The sequence below is a fragment of the Callorhinus ursinus genome, unplaced genomic scaffold, assembly GCF_003265705.2.
Source record: "Callorhinus ursinus isolate GAN/ISIS: 27379988/994484 unplaced genomic scaffold, GSC_fseal_2.0 scaffold57, whole genome shotgun sequence".
NCBI classification, from domain to species: Eukaryota; Metazoa; Chordata; class Mammalia; order Carnivora; family Otariidae; genus Callorhinus; species Callorhinus ursinus.
Genome location: NW_027397119.1, coordinates 1,120,415 through 1,141,929, shown reverse-complemented (window position 1 = coordinate 1,141,929; position 21,515 = coordinate 1,120,415). Strand labels below are relative to the sequence as shown.

The 21,515-nt window shown below is 37.1% G+C and overlaps 1 protein-coding gene across 2 annotated transcripts in view; it reads right to left on the bottom strand.

Moving 5' to 3' along the window:
* CRB1 (crumbs cell polarity complex component 1) overlaps positions 1 to 20,955 on the bottom strand; it is a 222,803-nt gene extending 201,848 nt beyond the window's left edge. For both annotated transcript variants that reach the window (XM_025855301.2, XM_025855302.2), the window contains exon 1: positions 20,830 to 20,955. In XM_025855301.2, coding sequence (XP_025711086.2) covers positions 20,830 to 20,899 — 70 coding nt within the window. In that variant the 5' untranslated portion in view covers positions 20,900 to 20,955. The remainder of the gene's footprint in view (positions 1 to 20,829) is intronic.
* Between the last annotated feature and the right edge of the window lie 560 nt (positions 20,956 to 21,515).

Here is a 21,515-nt window from a genome sequence, read left to right as displayed (position 1 = left end):
TGTCCTATAAATCATGAGGTTATCTGATCTGGCCAGTGAGGGCAGTTGCTGCTATCAGCCCGTCTTGGGTAGTTTCTTCGTCTGTATGAGCTGATCAGAACTCAGCTGAATACTCAAGGGGAAGCTTCTGTAGATCTCTGGTATTCTGTCTCTGTGCAGAAATCTTCTCTAGTACTCTGTACTGTGAATTCTTTCTGACTGAGTGTCCTCAAACCTTCAACTTCCCCTTCAATTCAGTGATTTACTGGGCTCAGCCCAGGTGCCCCCTTCCTATGCCGTTGCCTGGAAACTCTGTCAACATAGTAAGCTCAAGCAACGGGTAGGGCTCACTTTCTTTGTTTCCCAGTACTTGGGGAGGATTGTCCATTACCTAATAGCCCATGTCTTGAAAACCATTGTTTCATATATTTTGTCAGTTTTTTTATTGCTTCAGGCAGGAGGGTAATTCCAGTCCCTGCTACTCCATTTGCTCAGAAGAAGAAGTGCCCTTCAGACTATGACCTTTAAATGCAATGGATTTCTTGCTTATTTTTACCTAAGTTTGTATAGCTAAGAAGGAAGGCAATTCCAGGTAGAATCAATTGATTAATTGTATTTCTTCCTCCTTCATGAGCAGAGTGATTCCTTTTTCCAGGTAAGCCATAGGTAAAGTGAGCATGAGTGAATGTGCCTTGTTACTGCTTCTAACATCTTTCTTTAGCACCTCTGTTCCTCACAGTAAGAGGTCAGCATACACATTCTGCACTGGGATCAATCAGGATCCCCATTATGGGGGCCACTATAACCAATTTCACGTGCTTAAAAACTTTTCCAAACTCTTCCACAGGTGACCTATTTAGGTCTTCTTGCTTCGAGTCTCTAAGTTAATAAACTGAAAGTAAATCTATGTTGATGAGTTGATGGATTAATATAGAATTGCCTTTTAATAAATGAGCCTTCTGTGGAGTGTTAACTAACGAAAGCAATAAACTCTGAGGAGAAAATTTCAGGTATTGCAGCGGACTATTTGGATATATTAGGCTAGTTATAGTAGGATGAAGATATTCTGTAGTTCCAAGGGCTAGACCCACCTATGTGATGCCTTCCCAATTTGGGGTTTATCAAAGCCAGCCTCTTTTATTATCAAGTTCTGCCTTTCTGATTCTAAAATATAATATAATATATAATATAACATAATATATTATTTTATTTCTTAATTAACTCCTACTTATTCAGACTATATTCCAGAAATTCATTTTACTTGTCCTGTGACCTATGAATGTTAATACAATGTGATACAATTTGAATTTTTGGAATTCCAGAAGCATACAAATATTACACAATGAACTAATCTATCAACCTAAGTTTACTTTGAGAATTTTCTGATATTTATGAACTTTTATTCATAAATGTCCAATACTCTATGAAGAAAGTTAATAGAATTCCAAGTAGTTTTCCTTTTACCGTTGAACCAGAGAAAATGATTCACATGCTTAAATAATCGAATCAAATTTTAATTATTTTTGATGACCATATGGCTTTTCTTTAAATTACATATATAAACAAAATACTTATTAAATTATAATGCAAAAAATGAGAGCTGTATCAGTGATTTCTTTATAAGGCCAGATGGTGCATTAAGAGGTCATCCAAGGTATGCAGTGGTCTTCAGGCACTAATATCCTACAATAACACTGAAAATTAATTCTAACAAAACACTATGACTTTACAGTGCTAGAAGTACACAGAGACCCAAGAAAACTTTATATATATAAAAAATATTCTTCTCTAATTCAGAGAATAAGCAAAATTAAATTTGTAATTATTAAAAATTATAATTTATTGAGAAAGTTAGATTCTCCTCATTATTTAATCAGCATGCGTCTTTCCCCTGGCATGACCTTCCTGCAGTGAAAATGGGAAAAGCTTTGTCTCCTGAGTCATGCATCTGCGCTCCACCTGTGCACAGAATGTTCTACCACCATGGGCTACTCCTCACTTTGCTGTCTGTCACCACCTCAAACTTCTGGACTATGATCTCTCAAAAAACTCTTGTTCCCATCACACTGGCCTTGGCAGAGAGGCAAACCTGAGTCACACTATACCTGTTTATAGCTCAATTTCACCATTATTCACCATTCCACTCCCCAAGGCCATCAAAGTCATAAAATCTCACAGAAGTTTTGGAGACACAGAGTGGCTTTAAAATGCAGTAATACAGGGGCACGTGGGTGGCTCAGTCATTGGGCCTCTGCCTTCGGCTCAGGTCATGGTCCCAGGGTCCTGGGATCGAGCCCCGCATCGGGCTCCCTGCTCGGCGGGAAGCCTGCTTCTCCCTCTCCCACTCCCCCTGCTTGTGTTCCCTCTCTCGCTGTGTCTGTCTCTGTCAAATAAATAAATAAAATCTTAAAAAAAAATGCAGTAATACAGATGAGTTAAAATTGGAATTTGACATTTTTGTCCCTAGTCCCTTGTACATCCCTCAGATAGGAATGTTTCACTGGCTGTTTTTCTCTGGAGGTATCAACTTTCTGCCAAGTTGACCAATCTCTTCCCTCATCCTCCATTTTCTCCATGGTCTCTTTTTTTACTCTCTGACCCCCACATTCACAACCATTTACTAGTAAAGGTGGTTTAGCTATCATTTTCTTGCATGATCTTCTTAGAAGCCATGCTCTTGGGGCAGATGGAGCTTCACCTTCTCACTTCCGCCAAACAGTTATCCCAACGACCATATAAAGTAACTTCCCACTCCAGAGGGACTTCAGGGTAGGAACAGTCCTTCCCAGTTTAATGACAACCTCACCCTTCAGTAGCCTTCACCCCCATCCTGTTTCAGCAACCAGCTCTCAAGACCACAGCTTGTCATCATCCCTCAATCTCTGATACTGAATTTTTAAAGTCTTCTATGATAATCATTAACCTGCAACACAATGCGATTTGAAGGACAGAATAAGTTTAAATTTTATTAAAAGTGAAAGGATTGTGACAGAGGCATAGGTTTTAGCAATGATTTTAGCAACGATCATTTCAAAAAACTATCAAAGAGGAAATGATTCCAACTAAGCAGTGGATTCCCTTGTTCTCCTTCTAAAACAATTATAGTATTATAATGAACATTTGATCTATCAGCTTTTAAAAGATAAATGCAATGACTAAGGTTTTTATTTGCTTACTGTGTCTCAGCACTTTACATACTAGAAAAGAAGGGTTAACAGCTGTTTCTTTGGCCTTTTCCCTAGAGTCAGGCATGCCTGAAGGTTTGACCTTTAGTCTTGCAGCAGCAACTCAGGAATGGTTATAAATTACCTATGTTGCATATAAGATAAACGAAAGTCCTGTGTGCTGGACCAAGCACTTGAAACTCATTGTCAAGTCTGTTTAATGAGTGATTGGGAACTAATGAAATGGAGCTGCCCTGTCGTGTGGGAGCTATTCGCATAACGTGAGGAGATTAGACTAGACAGTTATATGCCTATGGCTCAGTATAAAAGCTGAAGGGCCCTCAGAGCTGATGGCTTCGCGGAGCTTGAAGTTGTATCCCATCAACTTTGTTTCTTGTGACTGTACACACCCAGTGTGCAGAATGATTGGGACATCCAAAGCTGTACCTAGGAATCACGAGACCACTGCTATGTTGTTGTATGTGCCACAATGCTTGTCCTGTAAACTTTCTTTCTTTTTTTTAAAAGATTTTATGTATTTATTTTGACAGAGAGACAGCGAGAGAGGGAACACAAGCAGGGCGAGTGGGAGAGGGAGAAGCAGGCTTCCTACTGAGCAGGGAGCCTGATGTGGGGCTCGATCCCAGAACGCAGGGATTATGACCTGAGCCGAAGGCAGACGCTTAATGACTGAGCCACCCAGGTGCCTGTAAACTTTTTTAAAGATAACCAACCTTAGTGCTTGAAGAAGGCTACTGTGAATCTTGAGCTTCTCAATCTGCAGTTAAGACCACAATTCCTGGTAAAGCAGAAGGTGTCACACATACATTATTTTATTTAATCCTCACAATACTCCAATGCAGTTAGAAATAATCACCATTTCCATTTTGCCAATGAGAAAATATAGATTTTAAGTAAAACAGGTCAAGGTCATACAGCTTATGATTGAAATAAACTATTTCTCATTTCTTACACATTTTGAAAACTGATTTCTCTCTAATAAGCATATATTCTCAGCATCTTAAATATAGGAAATATTTACTAAATATTTTTGTCTATAAATAGCTCCTATTAGCAGGAGCTCTGTGGCTTAAAGTTTATTGTTAGAATATCTATATTATTTTATTTATTATTTTTATTTAAAAATAAAAGATAGTATAAATAATATTCTATTTTATGATTATTAAAGATTTTTTGCCTACCTATTTTTTTACATCACATACATGTTGCGCGTGACACATAATTTGACATTCTGCGTGGTTTTTTTTTTTCACTTATATTTTTGGGGAGACAAAAGTTAACTTTTGCATAAGTGTTGACATTCTTTCCCCCTTTCCTTGCCCTCTAGAGTAAATTTGGTTTTATTTGCTCATCTTCCCTACCCCTCTTCCAACCTCTATGAATCATTTTATCCTTGCCAGCTTTATCCGTGGGTTCTTCTGATGCAAAATTAATATAATGAGGAAAGAGAGAAACAGATTTGAGAATCCAAGACAGGGGACTTATATAAGAAAGGTTGAAATTTGTTTCAAAGAGGGAAAAAGAAGGGGGAACCTATAAGGCCTTCAAGAGGAAGGATCTCGGGGAAGGCTGAGAGATTGGACCTGGGGAAGTAGTGAGACATGTTGAAAACATAAAAATGGAGAAAGAGTATTTCTTTTGAAGTTTTTTTCTGTGCATTATATTCTATATTTCCATGTGTTTAAGAGACGCCACAAAAATATTTAAATTGCTTTAATTTAATTTTGGTTACTGGATTGTGTTTCTGTCTTTTGAAAGTAACTCTAGATACTAGAACATAAAGCAACACAATTTATGTTTCAAATATTTTCTTAGTACGAATGTGTTTGATTTCATTAGGGCTATTTCTAATTTCTCAGTATATACAAATGTTACAGCTACCTTGGCATGTTAATCTTTGCCCTCATTTTCAATTATTCTTTTCCTAGAAGAGTTACTGGGTCATTAGGTATGAATATTCATATTTAAGGCTTTGATCCATAATGTAAAAAAATTTTATAGACTTTCTCTCTAGACTTTTTCTGTTCCTATCGTGGTAAATAGTCTACAGTATGGGCTCAATGACAGTTATTAGCAAGTGAGGACTCAGATCTTCATCTCCTAATTGGCTTTCTCCCTTGAACTTTGGAAGGGCATCTCCAACTGCCTAATGGACATCTTCACCTGAATGTCCCCATTATATTTCAAAATAAAAATTGCAATTATAGGTATTTAACCTGCATTCTTCCTTGCATTTACTATTTGAGATGATGTCATACCATTTAAGATTTAGAAGCCTGAAAGTCATCATTCACTATTCTCCCTTTCCCTCTCACTCCTTTCTGACCAAATGCTAAGCTGATTTCCCCCTAAATATTCTAAATCCCCCCCGTTTCCTCCTCTTTGCTATGACCACACTGTTTCAGGTCCCCATCACCTTATGTTAAGCTTCTCTACGTAGAGCCTTTTCCCTCCTTAGTACATCCTCATTGAGGCCAAGGCTGAGCATTCAGCACTCCTGTTTAAAACCCTTCAGTGTCTTCCCATCTTCTTTAGTGGCTCTCCCCAGTATGTGTGCAAAGAGAGGTTACAGGAGTCCCAGAGCTATAGGAGGCCCCAGGTGGTCATCCTTGGCCGTCAACAGTCCTGACAGTGTGGGCAAGTGTGATAAGCATATATTACCCTTTCTCTGTGGGCCTTGATGTGAAAACACTTGAGCAACTCTGACAAGAAGATAACTCTTCATTATAGCCTTTAAAGCCTGTTTCTATGTGGACCCCACCTACACCCCCTTATCTCATATCACTGCCCCACTGGTGCATTTTTCTGTTAATAGGTCCCAAACGCACCACACCCTTGGTTGCTTCTTGCCTTTTTCTTACCCATTACTCCCATACTCTCCCCACTTCTTCCCTCACACCAGCCTTTGCCACACTTTGAGAATCAATAATCTCCCAGCTCCTGTTTTGTTAAACTATGGATCAGTGTCTCTTACAAGTCTGGTCTGTGAATAACATGCATCAGAATCACATGAGGCTTGTTTAAAAAAAAACAAAACAAAACAAAAAAAACAACTGATTCCTGGGTCCCACCCAGGAATAACTGAATCTTAACATTTGGACTTGGAACCCATAAAAATCCACCACTTAAATCACCTCCCATGTGTTTATTTTACACATTAAATTGTGTAAAACATTACTGTACACAAAACCTCACTGATATAGTTTACAAATCATGGTTAAGATATGCCATAAAACAGCAAAAACAAGAGTTAAGTAAGAAAATTCAGTGAAATGTTTGCATAAAAACCACCCTTCATTTAAAAAATAAATGCTTATATTGATGGTAGGTCTACAGTTGACCCTAAGAATTAATTAGCTGTATCTCTATGATAATCTATATTCTAAGCAGTTCCAATATTAAAGTGAAAAAAATGATAACCTACTAGAGTAAATAAAAATGCCTTAGAGAAATGTGCCGGGTAGAAAACATGGTCAGTATGATATTTGGGTTTTTTAAAAGCCAGTTTATTCCCCAAGTTCATGGTTCTTTGAAATTCTATCATCATTCTCACAACAAATTTCCCTTTGAGGATATACAGTATGTTGATATTTGGAATTATCCTTGTAGCACATTCACTGGTGATGAATGACATGGAGAACAAAGGCAAAAGAAATGTAGAAAAAAATTAAATTTCCTTACAACTTAACAGCCCATTGATAAGTACTTCAGACAGGCAGAGTGACCTTCCTCCAGGAACTCAACTGCTCCAATGTTAATACTTTGCTAAGGGCAAAAGGCAACCTTAGCTTGACATCAGCCCCACCTCCAGGATCCTGTAAGTCTACTTTAACATATAAAAATCCTTTTGGAAACTTCCTTTATCTCTACCCCACCCCCACCCCCACACACGAGATACATGTTAGCAATCATCCTCCAAGCATAAGACCCACTGATCTACATCTGAAGGGTCTCATGACTCAGGTTTTACTAGACTGTAGTAATTGACTTTTTCCTAACAATAGCTAGCCCCTTGAGGTCCTGGAAACCTTGCTTCCAAATTCCTTAGAGACTTACACTATCCCTAACCCCCTCCCAATTTGAAAGTATATAATCAGCCATTCCTCAGAATCCCAGTGCCCACAGGTCTTGTCCTCATGTTTTAATAAAACCACCAAAGATGATTCAAGAATTCTTTCTTGATTATTCGCTCCCAGATCCCAACATTTCACATCAATGAATACACAATAAATAATTTTTATTTAATATCTTTCTCATAACTTAAGCAGTAGCTCATTACTCACAGGTGGAAACTATTTACAGGCTTAATTGATGATCTTCCCCTTGCATCTCCCTCCCTTGATTATGTTTTCTGATTTATGATTGCCAGTTATATTTATATTAATGTTTTCCTTCATAAAGCCAAAAGTCTGGAGGCAGAACTCTTCTTAGTATATCTTTATAAGGGCTATATAATTCTGAAGGGCCAGAAGTTTTAAATTGTGCAATGTTTAAGAGGTCTCGTGAATACTGGAATCAATATTTCCAAAATCTGAACGTGTGATATGGCTATTTTGAAAAGTACATTAAACAAAAAATTTTTTTAGATAAGAGTAGGGCTTATTGGGTTGCTTCTGCTTTTGATACTGAGTCCCTCGATATGGACACATCTGCATCTCTTCTTGCTCTTCTAAGCCTAAAGAAAGCAGCAAGTTTATGCAAACTTTGCCTTAGTTCTAGGGCTTGTTCAGAACCTCAAACAGTTCAACAGCTAGTCAGCCAGCTGCTGCAGCTGAGCAGAAAGTTAAATGCACATACATACCCTGTTTTCAGTGCTCCATCCACAGAGGGTTGCATAAAGGAAGCCAGGAGGCAAAATAAATTAGATATAATGAGGTTAGTTAGGAGAAGATTTCTGTTTATTTCTATAATTATTTAAGTTTATAAATAGAGAAAATAATTCTTTAATTATTTGATGATTAGCTTAGGAGAAAATGTAGAGATAGTCAGTAATATAACAGGCATATTGAAAAGACTTCTTAAGGCTTTTAGTCCAGAAAGTATTAATTAAACATGGAGGCAACTACACTGAGGTGATCCTAATGCCTTAGCAAGTCTTCGTAAACAAACCAAGACCTATACCTGGAAAGCCTCAAGGTTAAGAAATCAAAACCTAAGGACAACCAATCACAAACAGCCAACTAGGCTTTCCTAAATAAAAGCAACAGCTTAAGCATTGGCCAAATAATTGCCTTACTTTGCTTCCGCCTTCTCTAACAGTCCTTCCCCTAGTCTTATCAGGGAAATGCTCCTAACCATTTCCCATTTGGCACGGCCTGATTCGAATAGATTTTTTGTTCAAATAAACTTACTGTGGGTAATTTGCCTCAGTTTATCGCTTAACTATAGCTTCTTATAATAGTGCATTTGATGCAGTTTTTAGGCAATGACACCTAAAATGTAAAGCTTTGCTTTTTCTTTTTCTTTTTTTTTTTTTTTAACTCAACCTCTGGTAGAGGTGTGTGATACTGTGATGTAAGTCTTCATCCATAGTTCCTGGTACACAGCAACTAAAACTCTTCTAATTTCCTAAGAGCCATCAGAGCATCATTTTTATAATATTTGGTCTTTTGCCTTTAGTTTTTGAAATAGTTCCAGAGTGATAAAGGTGAAAGGAGTGTCTTGTTAATCATAGTGAGCCCTCTAAGCACAGCAGTATTTGTTAATTAGGTGATTTTTGGAAAGCCCCTAGATAGCCACAGAGTGGGGGCTGGTTGCCTGGAGAACCAACCCTGTAATTAGATGTTTAGAACTTTTAGCCCCATCACCTGATCTCTGGGGAGGGGAAAAGAGCTGGAGGTTGAGTTAGTCACCAATGGTCAATGATTTAATCAATCATGACTATGTAATGAAGCCTTGATTCAAAAAAAACCCTAACTGAAGGGGTTTGGAGAGCTTCCAGGTTGGTGAACATGTGGAGGTGTCTGGAAAGGGCACAAAAGCTCTGCACCTTTTTCCATTTTCCATGCTTTGCCCTATGCATCTCTTCCATTTAACTGTTCCAGAGCTGTATCCTTTTACAATACGTCCATAATCTGGTAAGTAAACTGTTTTTTTCTGAGTTCTGTGAACTACTGTAGCAACTTATCAAGCCTGAGAAAGTGGTTGTGGGAACCTCTGGTTTATAGTCAGTCTGTCAGAAGCATGAGTGACAACCTGGACTTGCAATTGGTAAATGAAGTGGGAAAGGTGGGGGTGGGTGGTCTGGTGGGACAGAGCCCTTAACCTATGAGGTTTGCACTGATCCCAGGTAAATAGTGTCAGAATTGAACTGAATTATAGGACACCAAGTTGGTATCCACAGAGAATTGGGAAAACCCACACATTTGGTGGCCAGAAGTGTTGAAGTGTTGGATATGAGTAAGGTAGTGAGTAGAGGGAGAAACAGATTTTCCTTTCAAGGTTCAAATGATAAATGAAATGAAGATGAAGGGACGCCTGGTGGCTCAGTCAATTAAGCATCTGCCTTCCGCTCAGGTCATAATCCCAGAGTCCTGGGATTGAGCCCGCTGTTGGTGTCGTGGGGCTCCCTGCTCAGTGGGGAGCCTGCTTCTTCCTCTCCCTCTGCTCCTCCCCACCCCCGCTTGAGCTCTCTCTCAAATAAATAAATAAAATCTTAAAAAAAAAGAAATGAAGATGAAGAGAAATAGGAATTTATAACATACAAACTAGATAAGCTGTTCCCTAAATTTGAGTTGAAATTAAAATCAAAGTATAATTTTATTAGGGCCAATGATTTCAAGGCAAGTTTGGTTATATTTCCTTTCAGAAAACATTTCTTCAGGGGTGCCTGGGTGGCTCAGTCGTTAAGCATCTGCCTTCAGCTCAGGTCATGGATCCCAGGGTCCTGGGATCGAGCACCACATCTGGCTCCCTGCTTTGCGGGAAGCCTGCTTCTCCCTCTCCCACTCCCCCTGCTTGTGTTCCCTCTCTTCCTGTCTCTCTCTCTAATAAATAAAAAATCTTTAAAAAAAAAAAAAAAGAAAACATTTCTTCATATCACAAGACTAGTTTGACCTTTTTGGACTAAATTTTCTATCTCTACATCTGGAAAGAATGCCCAGATCAGTGCACAGACACCTGGCAATATCTCAGAGTGTGATTATTCTCTTAGACAATGTGTGAACAGCCTTTACACATCTGTTCACTCCACTATAGTATGGATATGCCCAGAGAATTATGGTCTTTTTCATAATCAATACCTTATTCATATTAACTGCTTAATAAATATCTGTTGAAATGTTTGTCAGTGTCATTTAAATTTTTATTATTCATTCATTTTGAATATTCATGGTTACTTAAATAAATTTGTTTAGAAATATCTTCTGGAAGTTGGAAACAACAGAAAAAATGGAGCAGACTATATTATTTGTTTTAAATATTTTCTGCTCTAATACATCCCTTGTGCAGTGACATCAAGCTTAGCTACCTGACCTGCTTTGGACTATGAAATGTGAGCCAAAGTGATGTAAGTCACATATGAGCTAAAGATTTAAGAGCCTTTACATGGTTCTACCATTCCTCTTTTCCCTCTGCCATAAAAACACCATTTTCTGGAAAGGGACCGTCCCTTCCACTTATGTCCCCAAATGAAAAAGACACAAAGTAGAGTTGTAGTCAAACTGTACTGTGGAAACACAATATAAACCTTAGTTCTTTTAAACCATTCAAATATTGAGTTTGTTTGTTGCTGCAACATAACCTAGTGAAAGGTAGTTCATACAGGGTGAGATTACTAAAAATACCCTTTACTTATGATTCAATCATTTAAAATAATCATGGAATCATAAAATGTAGATCTCAAAGGAAACTTGGTAATTATATAATCTAACCCCCTCATTTTACAAGTGAGGAAAATTAGAGACCTGTGAGCTTAAATGATGCATTTAAGGACAGGCAACGAAATAATGATGGACCAGGGCCTGAATCTGAATGTCCTGACTATGTATTTAAAAATTGATGCTACAGATTTAAAAATATAAGTAATTGTTCTTCAACTACATTTAGAAGGAAAGATAACTAAAATTATAGAAAGATAAGAAATCACAATAATTCATCTACCTCTTGCTGCTAACTTGCAGTTGATTTTTCCAATAGTTGAAAACTCAGTTTTCTAAGAGTTGTTTTCATTCTCTCTCCTTGTGCTCAGAACTACAAATCTGACACTGACTGGACAGACCATTACTTGTTGAATAGACTTGGTCTCTGCGTGAAGCAGACTGAAATGTCCTGAGATTGAACCATAAACGCAACCTCATTAGCCGCCTGCTCTCACTAATTTGCCTAAAGTAGGCTTATTTTAAAGGGTCAAAGAATTTTGAATTTAGAGAAAAGAACTATTCATTAGGAATTATCAGGACAATTATGTAAAGAACCAAAAAGACTACAGTGAGAGTAATCTAGGTTACAGATGAGCAATTCCTGCCTCTGCAGAAATTAGTCACAAGAGTTGGATAGCAGTTGAAACTGTAAACATTTTTAATTTGGAAAAGTTTTAAAGGTGAAATAGATACTTAGTGATCTAGGAATAATAATTTTTTAAAAAGCCTCCTGATTTGTTGTGTTTGCCAAAATTTCTGTGATGCAATTCTTTCACCATTGCAAACTAGAGTGGTTTAGTAACAGACATGCAAATTTCCTGAATGTTTACCTTTTGGCTTTTGTGAGCTAGTATGAGGCTTAGAACCTGACAGACCTGAGTTTAAATGTTAATTTTATCACCTAAAATATATTTAATATTTAAACTGTGTTTTAAATATTCTACATAAGCTATCTTGGCCTTAGGTGTCTTAATTGGCTTCATAATAGCTACTGTGTAGGATGACTGTAAGAATAGATACATATAACTGACACCTCTCCTATGACTTTGCTTTATTTTGCTTAATCTCCTCCAGCTATGTTAACACCTTGCAATATCTCAACCACTATGGGCACATTCCTGCCTCAGGACCTTTGTACTTGCTATTTTCTTTGCCAAAATATTATTCACCCAGATATCCTCACATCTCACCTCTCTCTCATCCTTTGCTTTTCTCCAAAGCACTGTTGCCAGCTCACAAATTACATATTGTGTTTATTTACTTGGTTTTTGTCTCTCTCACCCCATTAAAATATAAACTTTACAATAGCAAGGATTATGGTCTCTTTTTTTGACTACTGCATCCTCAGAGCCTAGAACAGTATCAGCCATATGGACTTAGTAGATATTTGTGGAATAAATGAAGTGATAGGATAATTAATCAATGTTTTTTATTCAATCTTGAGACTAGGGACAACTAATCTTACCTTGATTTCCCTCTAGAACCAAGAAACTTTCAGTTGCAGCCAAAACCATTCAGCTCTAAATAGTCCTTCCTGTTCCTGCCACAGTGTCTTCTCTCATTCTGTGTCCTTTAGTGTTGTTATTGGCTTGAATTTTCCATTTAACAGAACTTTGCTGAGAACAACGGAAAAGCTAGCGAATATGACAACCTACCTAATATGTTGCTGTAAAACTTTGGAAAAATCACTGCTTTTTATTAAATTGGGAAAGAAACTCTAGAAGATTGATTAAAAAATATTAACAACATCAACGAATAGGATCTAGTGCTAGATGACTGAATTACTTTCCTTCTCTAATTTCACTGTTATGGCAAAAACATAAGAGGAAAATAAAGAAAGTCATATTAATAAACACAACAAATAATGCATAGTAATTTATAATCAGTGTTTTAGATTGATAATGAAGACACAGTAATCTTTTGGTGCCCCAGGTAACAAACACAATTTCTGAAAGAAAAGCAGCTTAAAGTAGTGAACATTTATTCAGGTAAAGAGCTAAGCTATTTGTCCCAAGAAAATATGGAAACACATTTATACCCAATTCTAGTGGCAACTCTCAATATTAATCAGACGCTAACTTAATTTCATAGGGCAAATATATAAAGGAGAAAATTTCTGAGCACTCAATTCAAGCCAGAAGGTTGAACATGTAAAAGGTGGGGATAGTGTAAAGAAAGATGAAAAATAGGAGCAAAATATGAGCATGCTGTATTGACCACTTACCATGTTTTAAAAATCTTTTTATAATTCAATTTGCATATGAACTTAATTTTACCCAATAAAAGAGGTATTAATCTAGCAGTTTCATCATATGTCAGAGTTATATTCAGGGTAGATATTATAGGCTGAATTGTATCTCCCAAGAAGATACATTTTTTAAAAAGATTTTATTTATTTTAGAGAAAGAGTGTGTGTGTGTGTGTGTGTGTGTGTGTGTGTGTGTGTGCGCGCGCGCGTGTGCGTGCATAAGCGGGGGGGAGGGGTAGAGGGAGAGGGAGAAGCAGACTCTGCTGAGCAGGGAGCCCAGTGGGGGACTCAGTCCCAGGACCCTGGGATCATGACCTGAGCTGAAGGCAGATGCTTAACCAACTGAGCCACCCAGGTGCCCCCTTGCAAGAAGATACGTTGAAAACCTAACTCCTAGAACTTGTGGTTATGACTTTATTTGTAAACAAGGTCTTTGTAGATGCAATCAAGTTAAGGTGATGTTAGTAGGATGGGTCCTAATCTGATAGGACTGATATCTTTTTTTTATGACTGATGTCTTTGTAAAAAGAAGAAAAGACAGACAGTAGGAGAACACCAGGTAATTAAAGATTGAAGTGATGCATCTGCAAGCCAAGGAATGCCAAGGACTGAAGACCACCACCAAACGCTAGGAAGAGGCAAGTATATTATACAAGAGTCTTAGAGGGAGCATGGCCCTGCTGACACCTTGATTTCAGACTTCTAGCCTCCAGAACTATGGGAGAATAAAGGTCTGTTGTTTAAGCCACCCAGTTTATGGTACTTTGTCACAGTTGCCTAAGGAAACTGATACCATAGCCAAAAACTAGAAGAAACCAAGATAACTTTCAATAGGTAAATGAATAAAACTGGTACCTCTATACAACAGAATATTATTCAGTGATTAAAAGAAATGAGTCAAGTCACAAAAAGACATGGAGGACCTAAAAACAAATATTGCAACTTGAAAGAAGCTAGTCTGATTTTACGATTCCAATCATATGACATCCTGTAAAAGACAAAATTCTACAGGCAATAAAATGATCAGGGGTTGCCTGGGGGTTGGGGAAGGAAAGGAGGGTCAAAAAAAGTAAAGCACAGGTAACTTTTAATGTAGTAAAACTATTCTGTATAATACTGCAATATATCATATTGTCAAAACCTACAGAACTTTAGGGCACAATGGGAGAACCTTATTGTATGCAAATTTTAAAAATCATTTCGAAAGTCAGGGGATTCCAGGAAGGAATGTTGACTGTGACACAACAATCTAACTGTATTATAAATGCATGAGACAATCACACAGAAGGGGGTGAGGGAAAAGGTACTGACTTAAGTAGCATTAGAAACAGGCAGAGTGTTAAGATTAAAGACAAAAGGAAATGCACATATGTGCTATACCCACACTCGTAAAGTTATTTCTTCAGAATTATGGGTGAAGAATTTGATGCTGTTATATATTTTATGTACTTTTAAAACTATATTTACTGAATTTAAATAAATAAATGGATGGCAGAGGGTAGAAACCAAATTTCTCACTGTTAGAGTGGGCATTTACAGGTAAGCGGGGGAGGAAGCTAGAACAATCCAACCCATGTGATAATAAAGTTAGAGGTATTAGTATTAACTCATATCTAGCTTAATATGTACTGATGTACATATATATATATATACACACATATTAACATACACACATCTATTTCTATGCTCTGTCAACTAAGGTGGCCTAAAACAAATGACACCCCAGTGGCAACAAGCATACCTTACATTTAGATCTTGGTTTAGTTTGCCATTCTTTAGTACAAGGGAACCAGGACCTGTTGGAATGAGGGCTTAGGCTAGGGCTAGGGCAGGAAATATACAAGATAAGTCTGGAACATCTTGTAGAGCCAGAAGTAAGGTAGTTTTCAAAGGAAAAAAAAAAAAAGCACCTCACATTGACAGGGGATAAGTTAAAAGAGGACAGGAGCCAACTAAAAGAACTGAGTGGCCAAAGCTGGAACAATTTGAATAACAAAATAAAGTAGTATTAGATTATAGCCCAGAGTATAAAATAAATAACCATGAGTCCATGCTGATATCAATAAATACTTGAATAAATTAATAAATGGACAAGAAGAATCAAATCTCTCATGCAGAAGAATCCCAAATAATTTAGGTAGATATTCCGCCCTCCAAGAGTGGGGGGACATAAATCCCCACTTACTAGGTGTGGGATGGGCATAGTGACTTCCTTTCTAAGAGTAGCATACAGACAAATGCCACCTCCCAGATGACTGAGGTCAACATCAATAGTCAGATCATGTTGATCGTATGTATCCTTGATAGGATGTAATGGGAATGATACTTCATCTCTGTGGTCTTCCTCTCAATGACCAATAACTCCAGTCTTACCATGAGAAGAACATCAAATAAATTCCAATACTGCAGGATCCTATAAAATACCTAATCAGTACTCCCAATTGTCAAGGTCATCAAAAACAAGAAAGTCCTGAAGAAGTGTCACTGCCAGGAGGAACCTAAGGATACAGGACAACTAAACGTAACATGGTATCCTGGATGGGACACTGGAATAGAAAAAAGATATTTGGTAAAATCTAACGAAATCTGAATGAACCATGCACTTTAGTTAATAACGTATCAATATTGGTTCATTAATTGCTACAAATCAACCATACAGATGTAAGATGTTAAGAATAGGGGAAACTGGGTGTGGGATAGAGGGGACCTCTCAGTATTTCTGTGAACTTAAAATTATTCTAAAATAATTAAGTCTATTATAAAAAAGTCAATGTAAGAATTTTAAAAATCATGCAAAAATTTCATGAAAAGGGAAGATATTCAATTCTTATAGCAAATATTATAAAAATTCCCTCATTTATTTATTTAGTAATTGTTCCATGAGTGACTACCCTGAGTTACACAGTTGCCTCCCACTGGTTTAAGGATACATAAGTTAGCAAAACACCCATGTTCCTTAGAGTCAATGTAGTATAATCTTATAGGTAAAAAATAAATGAATCAACACAAAAATAATAATTCCAAATTTTGATATCGCAGAAGATAAATACAGAGTGCAAAGTAAGTATAGATCACAAAGCTGAACCTAGAATGAACAGAGATGGTGTGAATGGGAAAGAGGTTTAATTTTCATTTTCTAAATGGAGAAAATTGGACATCTCAGATTTCCTGATAAATCAGCAGTAACATTTTTTTAAAGATACTATTTATTTGAGAAAGAGCACAAGCAGGGGGAGCGGCAGGCAGAGGGAGAAGCAAGCTCCCCACAGAGCAGGGAGCCTGATGCGGGGCTCCATCCCAGGACGTTCGGATCATGACTTGAGCTGAAGGCAGATGCTTAACTGACTAAGCCCCCCAGGGCCCGCCTTTTTTTTTTTTTTTTTAAGATTTTATTTATTTATTTGAAATCAGCGGTAACATTTAAAAGGTAACTAAAAAATGATTTTTCTTGTCCACTTGAATTTCAAAATATGATATTTTAATACCATTAATGATAATTTTTAAAATCACCAAAAATGAAAAAAGAATGCAGAGCACCTGGGTGGCTCAGTTGGTTAAGCATCTGACTCTTGATTTCGGCTCAGGCCATGATCTCAGGGTCATGAGATTGAGCCCTGTGTGGGGCTCCACCCTGGGCGTGGAGCCTGCGTAAGAGTCTCCCTCTCCCTCAGCCCCTCCATCCTTTCTTAAAAAAAAATAAATAAAAAAAAATGAAATTCTTCAATTCATCTTAGATAAGTATCAAATAATAGAAGCTAAAATTAATTCTGGGGCACCTGAGTGGCTCAGATGGTTAGGCGTCATCCTTCGGCTCAGGTCATGATCCCGGGTCCTGGGATCGAGCCCCGCATTGGGCTCCCTGCTGAGCAGGGAGCCTGCTTCTCTGTCTCCCTCTCCCTCTGCCTGCCGCCCCCCCTGCTTGTGCTCTCTCTCTCTCTCTCTGTCAGTTAAAAAATTTTTTTAAATCTTAAAAAGAAAGCTAAAATTAATTCTGCAAAAAAATAAAAATAAAAATAAAAATAATTAAATTAAATTAATTCTGCTATATTATTTAGGGAATAGTGAGTAACCTTCATGAAGTAGAAACTATTTTATTATAAGCTGATGAGATAATTATTTTATGAAGAAGCAAGTATATCTTTTTCTCTAATAATTATGTAGGCAATTTAGAACCTGCTGTTGCAAGGACATTAACTAACACAGTGAATACCAAACTTTTAAATGTCTCCATACTTGTAGAATTTTAAAGGAGAATGGGTGATTACTCCCGAATGAATAACATCAACCTTCTGTGACTCATTGAGCAAACTCATCTTTCTTGATAATGGCATTAAGATTGGATAAATCAGACCATCTCTTTATAGATTCTATTCTTTATACTTGAACAGATTGAAAAGAAAATATTCTTTAAAATAACTCTATTTGAATTCAGTTACTTAATAATTGCTGAAGGGTTCTAGAAGACTAGATAGTACCCCAAAGTCACTGAAGTTATTTAAATAACTTTAATAATATTTCCATGAAACCATGTTTTATTTACATACTAAGACCATGCTTTGAAGATGAATTAAAACAATGACTTTTAAATTAGTCTAAATGTGGCATTTACATAGAAAATATTCAATTTACCTCCAAATGTATAAAAGACTAGTGAAATATAGCCATAAATGACTTTTCATGGTTGCTTTATTGTGATAGTCTCTTTAAACCCCTTCTCAACAGATTCATATGTTAAGGTTGCATAGAGAGTTATTACAAGGTGCTATTATTATTTAAAGCAGCCCCCAGTAATGGACTATAGGAAAGTCTTACTCCAATAAAATTCTCTCTTCATACATCAAAAGCAAAAAATAATAGATCTTCCTGAATTATTAAAATTCAGTTGACTCCATATATGAGAACCAGTTTTGCAAATTGTGGAACATAGAAGAAAACAACTGGGAGAGTAGTAGCAAATTCACTGCCACTCCAGGTAAAGGGGAATATCTACAAGCTCAGGAAGCGGAAGTGAACATCACTTCCCGAACCCTGCTCTAATATTCTTCATGTTCCATGTGCTAATCCAGAAGGAAATAAAGAGTGTAGGACATTGGACAAACAGTATAAATGGCATTCCACCGGTAGACTAGCAGTATGGCCTTGAGCAAGTAAATGAACTTGTACATGCCTCAGGTTCTCTAGCTATAAAACAGAATTAATGACAAATTCTACTTGATATGTAGGTCAAGTATATTAAATGGGAATAATGCTTGCAACTTTCTCTCCTAAATAATCCCTTTGAGGAGAGAGATATGTTTATATTTTACTATTTTAATGATTCCTAGCATCATGTTCTCAATAAACTTCTCAAGAAAGATTTATTGGGTCATGCAGAACTTGTGATCATCTGCATTTGACATCGAGAGCTTGATCAATTACAGGCTCCTAGGATCTACCCAGGCATACTAAATATCTGGGGCTGTACTTGAGAGACTGAATCTCCAGTGAACATTTCAGCTCTCTGAGGTGCACCAAAGGCTGAGATATACTGATATAGCAATCTGAGTCTTGGTCTCATTCTATAAAGTGCCAATGATTATAATAGTATCTATTTATAGAGTTGTTATAAGAATTAAATGGAATATAGCATATATATAATGTTAACACTTTAAACACTTATACAGCTAGCTATTATTTTATTCATTTGACTGGAACATTTTCAAGAGTACTAAAAGATAAGGGTGGAAAAGAGGGCTAAGGCCAGGTTGTAAAAGTTTTATAGTCAGGTACAAAAAAAAAAAATCTAAAGTAGGTGTTTTAACATGGAAGGCAATATCATCATGTCTTGCCAGCAAATATGTTAACACAAATAAAAGTTGGCCTGCTTTAAAATTCAAGGGAAGCTTCAGATTTTTTTAAACTCTAGAAATAGTGTGCTAGAGAATAAATCAAATAATTACAAAGTACTTAAGAGTGTAGCAATAAAATCACCCACTCAGAATTATTTGTATATAATTATAGGTTCATAATTATAAGACCCTTAGAAAAAGAGATGCTTGCTTTAGAGGTTATGTATTCAGCTCCTTAAAAGCTAACTGCAGCAAATGCTAGGAATTTTAATACATATTGCATTAACACTACAAGTTCTTTGCTATAAAATGTACTGTAAACTCACTTCACTTTGCATTTCATGTGTCGTTTCTTTTGCTTCCTTTCTTCCCCCACCTGTATATCTCAACATAACACTTCCCTTCCTCACTTCCTATTGCATGGGGCCCACTTGAAGCTTCAAGGAGGATGAATAACTATTTAAATAACAGCCCTTTTGGGGCGCCTGGGTGATTCAGTTGTTAAGCGTCTGCCTTCGGCTCAGGTCATGATCCCAGGGTCCTGGGATCGAGCCCCGCATCAGGCTCCCTGCTCAGCAGGAGGCCTGCTTCTCCCTCTCCCACTCCCCCTGCTTGTGTTCCCTCTCTCGCTGTCTCTCTCTGTCAAATAAATAAAGAAAAAATCTTTAAATAACAACCCCTTTCAACAAATACATCACCAAAAAAACAAAATCCCATGTGTGTGTGTATTGCAATCAGGTAAAATTTTACTGTTCATTTATTTAAAGTTGACCTGGATTTTCTGTAATTGCCTTGCACTACCTATCTATAGAATATACTCCTATCTTTACCCAACCTCTGATATATGCTCAGATGTAAACTGTACAAGTAACAATCGCACTGGCTACAGAAGGTGACCCAGATTATACAACACTGTGCATTAATGCCAAGTTGTTTTGTTCAATGGCCACTGCTCTATGCTTTGCTTTATTGATATTCAAATTCAACAGACACAAATCACATAGCCCCTTTGACAAGCACACACTCTGCCTGTCTTCATTTTAAATGTATTCAGTAGCTACTGTCCTTCATAAACACACAGCTGAGGCCATTCAGTCTCCTTGATTTTCCACACTGTGGTACATCTGACAAGATACCCTAGAAACATTACTTCTGTTTTTATTTGGGGAAGTTTGTGGAATATAGTATCTTCATTTATAAAACAGAAGCAAACACAATAGAAAAGAAGCCCATTTCTCTCTGATGCTTTGAACCATTATCCTTTGGGGAAAATTGAGATTATCCGCTTGATTATGAGAGCAAAGGTGGCAATACAAAGTTCTTTAAAAGTGAAGATAAATACATAGTATTGGGAATAAAATACAATATAGCTTATGATGAACTTCCTTTTAAAGGATATCAGTTATCAAGTGCCAAATCTATTTTGTAAAAGTGTAAACACAATAAAATACCTTCTTTTCTATGTGGCCGTTTCAACCCCCTGCTCACTGCCACTGTAAGGATTAAAAAAGAACATTTTCTATGTCTAGTTATTGGAAATCATAGAATCAGAATATTATTCACACTGGCCGGTACCACTGACTTAACACAGGACACTTGCTTATATCAAATTCTTTGTACATCTTTTTTTAAGTGTTGTATTCTGTAGAACATGCAACATTATCAGCTATTTGCTAGAAATATTTAAGTCAGGAAAGGTGCCAAAAGTTCAATAAATGGGAAAAGCTTACTTTTTATGTAGGTGAGCAGTGAGAAACTGAGGTAGAAGATGAGAAAGTAGTTCATTTTCATAAGCGCCATGGTCTTATTCAGAGGACATACTCTGATGTGTTGCTGGTGGTTCTGGTCCAAGTCTGCTCGTGACCCCTGTCTGACTCAGAAAGGAGCGGGTGCCCCAGAGTGTCCGGCTGCCATCCCTGCCTCTGCGCCTCTTAACAGCTGCTTCACTGGAAAACACAGGGATTTAGATTCAAAAAGCAGTTGTGCTTCTAAGCATCTTACACGGGAGGATGGAGTGATTTTTCAAACCTGGTACAGATTTTTTTCAGGCTGGACTGGATTCATCCCCCTCTTGGGTCTTTTCTAATAGTTTTCTTCCATTGTTATTGTTTGTGAAGATTGCTTTATACCATTCCAAAACATAGTTTGATAGATATACAGATGATAGTTGATAGATGTAAAAATCACTCTTCTCATGTTTTTTTAAATAATGATATCATACTATGTATGTTATCATGCAGCTTGCTTTTCTCACTCAACAATACTTCTCAGATATTTTGACACATAAAATCTATCTAGTTCACACTTTTTTAAAATTTTCTTATTAACATATAATTACTATTTGTTTCAGGGGTACAGGTCTGTGATCAGTCTTACACAACTCACAGCGCTCACCATAGCACATACCCTCCCCGAT